The 12,364-nt window shown below is 49.3% G+C and overlaps 1 protein-coding gene across 2 annotated transcripts; it reads right to left on the bottom strand.

The window, feature by feature from the left end:
* Positions 1-1,553: 1,553 nt before the first annotated feature.
* LOC109290061 (keratin, type I cytoskeletal 19-like) lies at positions 1,554-9,649 on the bottom strand. 2 transcript variants are annotated; one of them, XM_019506449.1, is made up of 9 exons: positions 8,815-9,649; positions 7,926-8,054; positions 7,101-7,183; positions 5,906-6,062; positions 5,292-5,453; positions 4,896-5,021; positions 4,038-4,258; positions 2,436-2,473; positions 1,554-1,810 (listed from the first exon to the last, which is right to left on the bottom strand). In XM_019506449.1, exons 1-9 carry the CDS (start codon positions 9,103-9,105, stop codon positions 1,701-1,703), a joined length of 1,317 nt encoding a protein of 438 aa, XP_019361994.1. In that variant the 5' UTR covers positions 9,106-9,649; the 3' UTR covers positions 1,554-1,700. The 2 variants fall into 2 exon arrangements, with proteins under 2 accessions (XP_019361994.1, XP_019361996.1); XM_019506451.1 differs by lacking the exon at positions 7,926-8,054 and having other exon boundaries at positions 8,815-9,646.
* Between the last annotated feature and the right edge of the window lie 2,715 nt (positions 9,650-12,364).

The following is a 12,364-nucleotide window of genomic DNA, read 5'->3' as shown; positions in this document are numbered from 1 at the left end:
AAGCAAGGATTATTTTCAGAAAGCTGGTATCTCACTCAGCGTAATTCTGTTGTCTCGTGAGACAGACAGGTGCCTACTATTACTATTTCTACCATAGGAAGGATCCCCCTAGGATCTAGTATGCAGCAGAGAGCAGCAACAAGCTAGAATGCTCCCTGCAGATCCCAGGGGCTTGAGACACTGGGTCAGCAGCAGCACTGGGTCCTGCACAAGGTGCTCTCCTTATAACAGAGGAGATGAGACATTGTATATTGTCTCACTCCATTCCTGCCTTTAAGAACCATTCCAGCTGCTCCAAGCAGCCTCTGCAACACAAGGCCTGTGAATATCAGGGATGGGAGAGAGAGAATGGGCCTCCTGCTAGAACCCCCATATAACACAGACATGGGACCACCTCACAAAGCCAAAAGGGAGAAGCCCAGTCCATCTGACAGAGGGGTAAGGGGGAGAGAAAAACAGAGGAAGTACACCTCTAATAAAGGCACTTTCCCCTGTTCTGAGGGGAGGTGAATTGAGCCCCGTCTCTAGTTGCAAGGCTTTGAAGTCAGTGCACCCAAAAATTGTGGCACAAGCTGGAGCAAACGTCCCTGCTGAAAATGAGTGTGAGATGAGGGGGGCAGGTGTTTCCCAGGACAGGGAGCACTGGCAGGGTCCCTCTGCTTGCTTAGCCCAAGTCTCTGAGATGAGGGCAGGGTGATGTGTCCTACCAATCAATGCCAGGGGCTCAGCCCCAATCTTTGTGTGACCACCAAAGTTGGCCCAGTTCCTCCAGCAGTTTCCTGTCACGGCGGTAGCTTCCCATTGCTGCTCCCAGACTGCACATCCCATCCTCGGGCCTGAAGGAAGTCTCATAATGACTGGGGTTGCCATGGCATGGAAGGGGAAGAGACATGCCCACATCACCCAGAAGGCCAGCAACAGAGCTGGGAATATAACTCACATCTTCTTCGTCCAGCACAACACTGGCTAGACTACCCGGGTGCTACCTAAAGTAGCTGCATGATTCCAAGCTGAGCAAAAAACCGAGACAGCACCAGTGGGGGAAGCACCTTTGGTCTGTGCAGCATCCACAAGGCTGTTACGAATAGCAGCTCCAAAGAAGACTTCCTGATGAAGGCACAGGCCACATTCTGCTCTCAGTGCTGTGGTGAAAGCTGGGAATCAATTCACCTAGGAAGGTAAGCCACTGGTTCTCAACCTCCTTAGGCTCTAAGCCCCCCTCAAAAAATGCCAGCTCTCTGCTTTCACACATTTGTTGACTATGGAGAAACAATAAGAGCAGTCCTTCTGTTACAAAGAACTCAGAAAGCCCACAATGGGTCAAATGTTTGTGACACTGTGGTTTCCTACTGGAAATCTCTGGGTTTGTCTTGGGACACGCAGCGGAGAGAATGAGGTGCAGGGCGTGGGGCCAGGGTAGGTCTGATGGACCATTTGCTCAATGTTCTTGCCTGGGGCTGGAATCCTGGCATGGCCCGCACGTGCCACGAACTACCTAGGTCTCCCTCTGCCCCACTGCAGAAAGCCCCATGCCACGGTTTCACTCTGACCACTCACCCTACCATTTGCTTTATTGAAAACCAGAGGCACAAAAGAACAGGTGGCAATTCAGCAGGATGGATGAACAGCAGGGGTTGGATATGCAGAAGCTGTAGAGGGTGGGAGGGTTTCCCCTTTTCTTGCCCTTTCCCAGCCACCCCTCATAGAGGATGCTCCACCTCCTCGATGCGGGAGGAGACCACCTCACCATCCACCAGCTCTTCGATCAGAGTCTTTATCCTCCTGGTGGTGGGGGCCTTGCTAACAGCCTCTGTGAGAAGGAAAACAAGAGAGTGGGGCTGTGGGAGTTAACTGTACAGTGGGGCTCAGTGTGGGAAGGAACGGGGCGGCGAGCCATCAGAGCATCTCCCCGTGCACCTGGAGCCCAGCCACCCCAAGGAGGCCCAGCAGCAGCAGGCAGGACAGCCTTCCTGGCCACCAGCAGGGTAGGTGTGTGCCATTCTGCATCCCCTGGACCTCCTAGGAGCAATCAGCCTTCAAGGAAGGAGGCCTGTTCAGCACAGAACACAGATCTCTGACCAGTTCTTGCTTGGCCCAAATTGGTGTGACTGAACAATGCCATTCCCAGCAACTCTCTGCCATGAGTCAGTGACTCCAGTGGGCAGGTCTCCCTGGCACTGGAGCCAGCACTACAACTGGCCCCTTGTTGACAGCAGCTGCAGCAAGGCTGAGATTAAATGGGTCACAGTGCATGGCAGAAAGGAGATGCTGGGGGCCAGCAGCACCTGCTCCATTCCTCAAGGCCCTGCCCTGCTCACCAGCACCAACTTCAGCATTTACCCATAGAAATAAACAGAGAGAGGTCACAGGAGGGAGGCTCAGCTTAAAGGGACCATTCCCCCAGCAAGTGGAAGCTTCTCCACCACTCGACTCACCTGGTGAGATTTCTTGCTTAGGTGACTTGGCCTCTGACCTGTAGTGAGAAGAAGGGATGCCTCACTTGGTAAAGATGACCAGAAGGACCACCTTCCCCCATCTCCTTGGAAGCCCTGGCTGTTCCACCTACACCCTCTTCTCCAGCCCCAAATCCCCAGGGAGGCTGGGATTCTCCTAAAACAACTTTATTATGCAGTAAATCAGAGACCTGGACCCTGTACCCGAGCTCTGCAATCTCCCCCCAGAGCTATATGTCAGCTCCCCTTTTGCTGCTCCTGACAGTAGCTGGTGCAGAGAAGGTACCAGCATCCCAGGATGAAGACTGGAAGGGGTTGTGGAAGGGAGTGGAGGGCCTGTGCCCTGTGCTGTGCTCAATCTGCAGACCCTAGAAACCTGAACCTTACCCCTCACCGGAGCTTCCCAGTTCCCTTCCCTCCACCAGCTCCTCAGGATGCCATTGCACTCCATGGGGAATGAGTGCAGGTGCCACCAGCTGGTGATCTCACGAAAAGGCCTACTGAACCAAGCTCTCATTTGGCTGTCAGTTCTGTGGCAGTTTGGGGCAAGACAGAGTTTTGATGGTGGGGCTGCTGAAACGCTGTTATCCCTTTTGGATAACAAATGGAGAAGAGAACTGTCGCGTGTGTCTGAAGTGAGAAGTCACCTTGTAATAGTGGGATAAAGGAGCCCCAGACTTTATAATGACAAGAGAAAAACACATGATCATGGGTGGGCGGGCAGGGACTCTGTTTCTGGTGGCCTACAGCTGATATCTAAAAAGATGTGAGGACACAGAGATGGTTACAAAGCAGTGAAGGGAGCTGCAGAAGTACAGAGACGTTGTGGTGGCCAGCAGAGTTGAGATGGCAAGTGGCAGCTCCAAGGTGATGCACAGAGCTCAGCCTACCTGAGCTAATGCTAGGAGCAGCAGCTTTGCTAAGTTCATCCAGAGAAACTTCCCTATCCTGCAACAAAGCTGCACGCACTTCAGCTAAGAGAGGTGGTAGAGCCATTTACTAGAAGGTTCCTTTGGAGAATGGGCTGGGTCTGGCCAAAATTGAGACTTCTTGAACAGCTAACTGAGAGTAGGGTATGATGGAGCTGGGGCGGAGGGGGGGGCAATGTTAAATGCTTTATTAATCACTTGTGTGTGAGACAAGGATCAGGATTTAAGTAATTTGACAAGACATCCTAGGGACAGGCCACCCACCTGTTAGCATTTCCTTATCATTCTGGGTCCCTTTTCCAAGTGTATGCATGCTCCCTATTTCCCCATCCCATGTTGTTCTGTTTGTTTTTAAACCCTTAAGCTTCCTGTATGTGAAAGAGAAAATATTCTTCATCAAGGTCATTCAGATGATAAAGCATAGTTTCCCTGGTTTCTAGCTGGGGAATTGAACTAGCATTTAAATATTTTTAGACAGAGCCCCTAGATAATTGAACTTGGCCCTTTTCACTGCCAGCCGCTCCTGGCAGAAGAGTCATATTGACCATGATAACTCTCTGGACTACATTGGGCTCTCTCCCTCTTCTTTGCCTCACACCTTTCCCAGCCCTCCCCAGCCTATGGCTTCAGGAGCTCAGAACTGTACATCTCCTACCTGACCTCTTGACCCTCAAGGAGATGCTGATAAGTGGCAATTTCCACCTCCAGCCTGGTCTTGAGGTCCAGCAGGCGCTGGTACTCATTAGCTTGACGCTGGGTGTCAGTTCTCAGTTGTGACAGCTCTGCCTCTTTCCCAGCAACCAGGTTCTGCAGCTGTGCCACTTCCACCCCATAGTGAGACTCTGTCTCAGCCAATGTGCCCTCCAGAGCTTCTTTCTAAAAGCAAAAGAAAGATGTGCCAAACTGTACGGACTCTATTCCAGCTGCACATCAGTAGGGGAAAACCCAGCCCTCTCATTTAAGGCCTTTCCAGAGCAGTGAAGGGAGGGGTATCATCACACCAAGGCTGCTGGGTGTCTTGGGTAATGCCATCTAGACAACTTCTTGACCAGTGATTTAGGGTGTCCCTGCAGGAAGAAGCCAAGAAGCCCACAAGGGGTGAGAGAATGGGAAGGCCATCCTAAGAGAGACAGCAGACTCCAGTTTGGAGCCTCAAGTCCCACAAGAGACAAGGCCCACCAGAGCTTGGATTCTGACGATTAATATTTCCTGTGGGCCAAGATGGTGAGGCCTGTGGCCTACTGACCCCAGGTGATGCCTGGGGCTGGGGTGGACCTTCAGAAGTTTTTTCACCAGAGAAACCAGTACTTGTGTTTCAAGGGAAACGTTTAATGCTGAAGGCTGCAATAGCCTGTTCCAAATCCTAGTGCCATTACCCTTGGCAAGAAGACTGTCACATGACCATTGCTTTCTTGCTTTTTCCTGGATCCCTGCATAACCACAGTTTCATGGCCTTTCTAACAACACTCCTCTTAGTACCTTACAATTATGAAGAAGGAGCTGTGGTACCCACCATGCTCTGCAGCGTCTGCAACTCAATCTTGAGGCTCTGCACAATGCGCTTGAGTTCTGTTGCCTTTGTCCTGGCAGCCTGGAGGGCTTCATTGCTGGTGGCGACCTCTTGAGTGAATGTCTTGCACTGCACAGAAGCAAAGGAGCTCAAGCCACATACCTGGCAAGGTGGCAGGGGTGCTATCAGCAATGCCTTAGTCATATGATGCCCCCACTCACCAGGGGGACATTTTGCATCCTCTCTATTAGTAGATGGAGACAATATGAATGGGAAATAAGTGATCTCAGGCCAGATGCATCTTCCACCAAACCTCCCACGTTGAGATGTAACGTGAACAGATGTCACTGAGAGAAGGTTATAGCATGAGTTTGTGGCTAGTTGCTGAGCCTCCCCTACCTGCTGCTTGTGCCAGGCTTCAGCCTCTCTCTGGTTCTTCTCGATTATATCCTCGTATTGGCCCCGGATCTCTGCAAGGGTTTTCACCAGATTGATGCCTGGACTGGCATCCACCTCCACACTGACAGAGCCTCCCAAGTGACCTTGGAGAGCAGCCACTTCCTTTGAAAGGTAAAGGAAATCAGTCATCATAAGTCAGAAAGAGCAGGAGGTGAGGCAAGGGAAGGGATGGGGGACTGGCAGCATAGAAGATTCATGCACTGGCTTGTTGTCATTGGGATCCAGTCTTACGCCATGGTTTAGCTCAGGGGAGGAAAAGAGGATTTGAGGTTAGTCCCCAGAGGAAGTTTGTCCAGCTCATTATAAAAGCAACTCTCCATATGGTATGTAGGTGAGAGGCCCAGGGCAGAGATGTGGGTTGGGGGAGCAGAGGACTGTGACTCAGGACTGAGAAGTACTGTGTATTGGGAAAGCCAAGGGAACCATTCCTCAATCCCACACCTGTCATCATGTCTTTCCCTTGTGTGAACGTTAAAACTCCTCAGATTTGTTCACTGAAAACATCAATTATAGTGATCCTCTTGGATCCCATTGGGGTTCTGCAGCAACCTCACCTCTCCATGGTTCTGCTGGAGATAAGTCAGTTCCTCCTTCAGGCTTTCAATCTGCACCTGCAGACTGGCTCTGGCCTCTGTCAGCTCATCCAGGACCTTGCGTAAACCCTTGATGTCACTCTCCACACCCAGCCGGGTAGCCAGCTCGGCCTCAAACCTATATGGAACGAGCACAAGAGTCTGCATCCTGCTGACCCAGACACAGCTAAGTGAGTCATGGGCAGCTATGAGAAGAAAGCATCCTGCTGCCCACAGCTGAGAGGGGTCATGTGACCATGAGAATCTAGGCCAGGGTTATCCCAAGAAAACTAATAGTCTCCTGGGGTTCTCTGACTGCTGATACAAGACCAGAGTTCATCAGCTAAGTCTGCTGCCCTGGGGCTAAGCTAGGGTGGCCATCGGTCCTGTTTTATACAGGACCATCCTGTTTTTAAATCATTTGTCCCCTGTCTGTTTCTGAACAAGAAACAGACCACAAAAAGTCCTGTTTTTCAGTTCATTGGTGGAAAGACATGTCAATCATTTGTCTTTGAGAGTCTATTGGCTGTATCTAGAGGTAGGGTGGTGCACAGCCAGGAGAAGCAGGCTTCTGAGCCAGCCAGGGAGGGAGGGAGAGAAGTGGCCTTTTTTGTGGTGGCCCCACCCCTTGCTGCTGATTAGCTAAGGGGCCCAGTGGCCCCACCCCTTGTGGCTGATTGGTCGGGAGGTGGCAGCCCCACCTCTCGCTACTGATTGGCCAAGGAGAGGGGGCGTGGTCCCACCACTCACCAAGGGGATATCCTGTATTCTGGGGATGCCTCAATGACCACCCTAGGTGGAGCAAAGTGTGTTGCTGCACTCCTGAAGCCAGGAAGGTGTTCCATTCGGCTTCAAAGCATCACTAACAGCTACAACTTCTTTGAGGCAGACCCACTTCCTTGTTATACAGATGTGCAGCACCCAGCACAATGAAACCCCAGTCCACAGTGGTAGCCTCCCAATGCCACCACAAAACAAATCATAATAAATAAGTAGCATCTGCAAGAGCATTTCCTTTGTGTGAGCAAATGTCCTTTTCTGTGCTTGCACAGGCTGCATTTGTATTTTTTCCAGATGTGATTGCAGAGGTTGCTTTGAAAAGTTGGCCTTTAAAGGGAGCATAGGGGTGAAGGAGGGGGAAGAGGATGAGGAAGGGGGTCTGGTAGAGATCTCTTACTTCATTCTGAAGTCATTGGCAGCTAGCTTGGCATTATCAATCTGGAGGATCAGCTGGGAGTTGCGCACTGACTCATACTGGATCTGCAGAAAGAGAAAAGGGGAGGTAGCTGAGCCCTTCTACTGCTTTCTTGGAAACCAAGGAGGTCTGTTGGGGAACACTGTTATCCATCTCTTTTGTTACCTGGGCCAGAGCTGTGCTTTCAGATGCATGAACCTCACAGCACAGGGCAAACTTGGAATAGTGACTCTTTAAATCACATTGCCATTGAAAAGGAAATACACATGACCAAAATCAGTATGATGGACATTTAACCTCTCCCAGCACAGCACCCACCGGATCTGTAAAGGAGGATACAGACCATCTGCAAGCTACTACTTCCCATGATAAGCTGCGTTCATTTTTGACATTGGAAGTCAGACCTCATTTCATCAGAGATAAAAGAAATTCTTTTGATACTCAAGCAGATGGTGTAAGACTTTGTCTGTAATGACTTACTGGGACACAGAGGCAGTTCATATGTCTTAGAGTGACTGTATGAGGCTGCAAACAAGCATCCCAGGTGGCAGGTTACCTTCACAGTGGTACAGAATGAGTGCTCTTTAAATGAAAGCTGAGATGTAGGAGTAGCCTCCAAAGCGGGCACCAGCTTACCTTACCAAGGCATCCCAAGGCAGCACCCGATATTCAGTCCTAGCAATAAGAAACAGCAGGGATTGCCTCCCCCTGTCCACACACAAGCCAAGGGTGGAAATGGAGCCATAAGTCAAAGCCAGGACCTTCTCCCCATGTGCCCACAGTAGAAGGGTCAGGGAATCTCAGTACCTGTGATCTGAGTTCTGCAATGGTGCTGAAGCAGCTACTTGGATCATAGTGTCTGGCGAGTGCTTTTTTCACCTGGAGCTCCTGAATCTGCTGCTCCAGCTGCCTGTTGGCTTCTTCAAGAGAACACACCTAGCAGCAGCAAGGAAGGCCAAGAAAAAAAAGTGGGTGGGGAGCAAGAGGTTTGGGGGAGGCAGTGCTACAGTGTCTGCTACAGATTCCCATAACAAAACCAAGGCAGCATCATTGACTCATTCAGGGCAAGAATTGGGATCATCTGCTACCAGAGAAATGCAGCTCCTGGGGAAGCTGTGCAATTATATGGTTGGCCAAAGAGCTATTTGTACACTTGGCAGCTGGGCTTCAGAATGGCCACAGCCCAGCCTCCAACCAAAGATTTAGAAGCCAAAATGCTGTGATGATGGGCAGTCTGGAAAATGAACCATCCCCTCTTTTTTTTTATTTTTTGGATAACCTTACTCTGGCACATTCCAAACTTCAGCTCCATGCTTGTAAGTGGCATTTGTACAATACACCAGTCATTGCGCACACCTGCTACTATGTTTGCATAATACCATTCCTGGTTGGATCCTAGGCACTGCCATAATGACAACAGTGATGACCGTAATTGTTGTTAGTTATGTTATCATACCAGTATTACTGTTACACTATACTTATGTAGTAGTAATACTAGTTATTATTATTGCCCACCAGCACTAATGCTGTTCCCTTAACTACAGCTTTGCTGCCCAATGGCTTTTATCTTCTTTCATATACATCCATGCACAATCATGCATCATGTCAGATGCCTCAGAGTGAGAGGCCATGGTTATGTCTCTCTGCAAGAGACTGCACTCCAGACCCCAAGATCTCAGCTCTGAAAATCACTCACCCTCTCCAGGTAGGCAGCCAGGCGGTCATTCAAGTTCTGCATGGTGTCCTTTTCATTCATACCAAGGAGGCCTATTCCACTAGCACCAGATCCAATGCCTAGTTCATAACTACCTGCTGGCACAGACTTCACAAATGCAGCACTGGCAGAGGAAAGGCAACTGCCAATGCTCCCAGCTCCCCCATGGATACTGAGCAGCCCTGGCTGCAACCCTGCTGCACTGATCCAGTTTAGTCTGGGCCCTTGAGGAAAGCCAGAGCAGAATAAATTGCGACTTAAGGAACTAGCCATGCTTGGGATATCAGTAGTCAAGGTGCAACAAGGCTTATATCCTCCCCCTGGAAAGCAAAGGGATGACAGTGCAAGGCAACCCCTTGGACAGCTCCCTTATATAGAGGAAGGGAGGGGCTGGGCTAGGGGAGCTCACTTTTCCCCTATTGCCTGAGTACTATCCATGTTGTTTTCTGAACGGATGTTTGCAGTTGCCACAGGAAAACTCCTGTTGAGTTGCTTTTTCTAGTTTTGTCAGCCAAACTGGTCTGCAGACTGGCTTTGATCTTTGTCAGCCCCAGCTGCACACCTGGTTCACAATCCTGCCCCCTGTGTATTTACTCTGCATGCTTCAGGGCATACATGGGTTCTAAGAGCAGTGGGCTTTAAAATCCTGGAGGCATCTGAAAAGGTTTGGGGGGGAAAGTGTTCCTGGCAGGCCAAGAAAGGCACCATAGCAAGTAGTCAAGAGAGCAGTGCAGGGAGTACTGTGCCCAACTGCTCTGCCACAGCATGCCTAACACCCATCACCAGGCTACACAAGGGGAAGGTCTGCCTGCTAAAGAAACCTGGCCTAGCACCTCCCGGGTGTTGTTCCAGAGGTGAGAGCACCTCAGATGCAGCTTAGCATCTCTGCTAATGGAAAGGCATCTCAGGCCCATAGGAGCAGATTCTTTGTCCACTGGAACAGCCTTCAGCAACTGACATTTTGGCACCTCTCTGGCTGAAAAGGAGGAGGGTAGAAGGATGGCTCACATGGTTCCTTTAATCTGCACTCTCATTATTGTGAATGCATGAATAGAGTTATGCCTGAGCATGGCACCAGTGTATCCGTCTGTCATTCCCAAAGCTTGTGTTTGTGTACATAGGAGCAAGAGCTGCATTGGCACATTTTGCCAGTGCACCATGCAAAATCCATTTGCAACTGTATCCTACAATGAAGAGAAAATGCCATGGGGCATCCAGCAAAATCTATCCCAGGAACATCAAACAGACACCAAACTGGCACCCAGCTTGCATTCACATATTTCTTTGCCTGCTTTTGGTGTCCTTCCAAGGACAGAGTTGGTTTGCCAGGAATTCCTTACTCCATCTTAAAACTGACAGCCTTCAGCTTGCTTGTCTGTGAATCTCTATCTGGGGGGATGTGATAAGTGTACCAGACATTTGAAATGACCACCTTGCACCATCTGGTTTTTGGGAGTTGGCCATTCCAGTGAAAAAGTTCATTCATTGTCCTTAGCACAATTTCTTAGCATCAGCTGCACTTGCTTTATTTAAAACCCAGCATCTATTTGGTTCTTTCATCAGTTCTCATACTGTGCCCCTCACTGCAGTATCTGGTAGCATGTTAATTAACATGATGCACGTCTGTCAGAATTCCCTTTGCTAATTAATGGTACTAAATACTGTATGTCAAAAAATCTAGCTAAGTCCTGCAGCAAGGTCAGCAAAAATGAGGTCAGGAAAAGAATGTTAAAGAAGAAAAGCTGGTTAGTGCAAATATTCTAGCCTAGAGGCCAGATCTGAGCTGAGGAGGAAAAAACACAGAAGGCAAAAAGCTGGTTTAACTACTTGACTTCTGAGAAATATTCCAGGTTTATTCCAGGCTGAAAACACCAGCTGCAGTGCTAAAAGGATTGGATATGTTTGTGTAGAACAGAACTATTCCACTACTGCACGTTTCGGTTATGCCCTACCACTCCATTGGATGGCAGGTGCAAGAGCTGGTATGGTAGAGATCCAGCACAGAAAGAGTTAATCTGGCTGCTGTCACCCAGCCTGTAACACCTGTACTGCATTCCTCAGGGAGGAATGGATGTGGTAATGGGGATCCAGTGAGAGACAAGCCAGTTGCTGTGGTGCTGGGGGTACTGTTTATATTCTCAGCTCTGTGCAAAACAAGTGTTGGGTCAATGCCAGTATTTTCCAGTTCTGACTCCGCATGGGGCAAGAAAGGCAGCACACTACCTGACCGCTGACTTTTGGAACACTTCTGGTGTGTACTATTGTCAAACTGCCTGTTACACACCTGTATCCACTTCCATTGCTGAACACACGCAAGCAATGGGAACAGCCCAAGCCCATTATCATTGCTTCAGTCATTTACAACCAGAGACAGCAAAGCTCCCAAAAGGACAATGGCTGAAACAGTTTCCGCAACAAAGACAATGAAGTGAAGAGGGCCGTGAGGGTTGACTGCAGCTCTGACTGCCAAACAGAAAAGGCCTTCTTAGGGTGTTATCAGCAATAATGGCCTACATCTCAAATATCGGCAGACTCCATCGCACAAGCCCAAGGCTAATGAACCTACAGACACAGCTAAAACACCCTCCCCAACACTCACCCTAAAATACGCTAAAGAGTATTAAGAGGCTTACAAGTGAAGTGCATTTCATTAGCTACTTTCTCCTCCATTATGCAGACTGCTTTGTTCCTGTAGGGTTATTTATGAATGCTGAGCTAGTTTATCAGTGTTGTTGTAACTCGCAGAAGTCTCATTTGCCCCAATGTGCCAGTTACTGTACACACAACTAACAAACTATCTTGCTTCTGCCCCAAAGAGCTCACAACTTAGGGGTGTGATGACACTGATGAGAGACAGGAGATAGGTAAAACAGACAGAGCAGAGAGCACAAAGGAAGTGCAGGCCTGTTATGATCAGCATGATAAGCACCAGTCAGAGCTCAACAATTGCAGAACTGTTTTCAAATGCTTACTAGGCAGCGTGGCATCATTATTTCAGGGTTGCACATGAGAGCTGATACATGAACGCTAGCTTGTTGGTGCAGGGGTTTTTGCAAGTGTATGCCTGTGCACATGGGTTTGGTTCCAGCTGGCCTCTTTACTTACTGCTCCATAGGTAGCAGGCGCCTTAGTGCCCCACTACAGGGACAAAAAGAAATATCAGGAGCCAGGAGGAGGATGGAACAGGTTGGCACTCTGGCCAGGCACATGTGTGGCACTGAACCCAACCACTACTACCAAAGTAATAAACCAAGTGATAATCAGGCCATAATTACACAAGGCAGTGGTTCCAGACAACAGGCTCCGTTGCACCAAAGAATGACCTTTAATACAGTTTGGCAAACTATCAGGACAATTAGCAAGCTGGGAACCAATGACTTGTTGAAGGCTGGCAGCACTACAGAGTAGGATCTGGTGGCCTTGGTAGATCACAAACTTCATACAAGTCTGCAGTGGGGTGCAGCTGCAAAAAAGGCAAATGTGGTTTTGGGATGCATCAATAGCAGTATTAGGTGCGTGATGCGGGAAGATG

The sequence above is a fragment of the Gavialis gangeticus genome, unplaced genomic scaffold, assembly GCF_001723915.1.
Source record: "Gavialis gangeticus isolate Ggan-Ray unplaced genomic scaffold, GavGan_comp1, whole genome shotgun sequence".
In the NCBI taxonomy this organism is placed as follows: Eukaryota; Metazoa; Chordata; order Crocodylia; family Gavialidae; genus Gavialis; species Gavialis gangeticus.
This window is presented reverse-complemented; position numbering and strand designations above follow the sequence as displayed.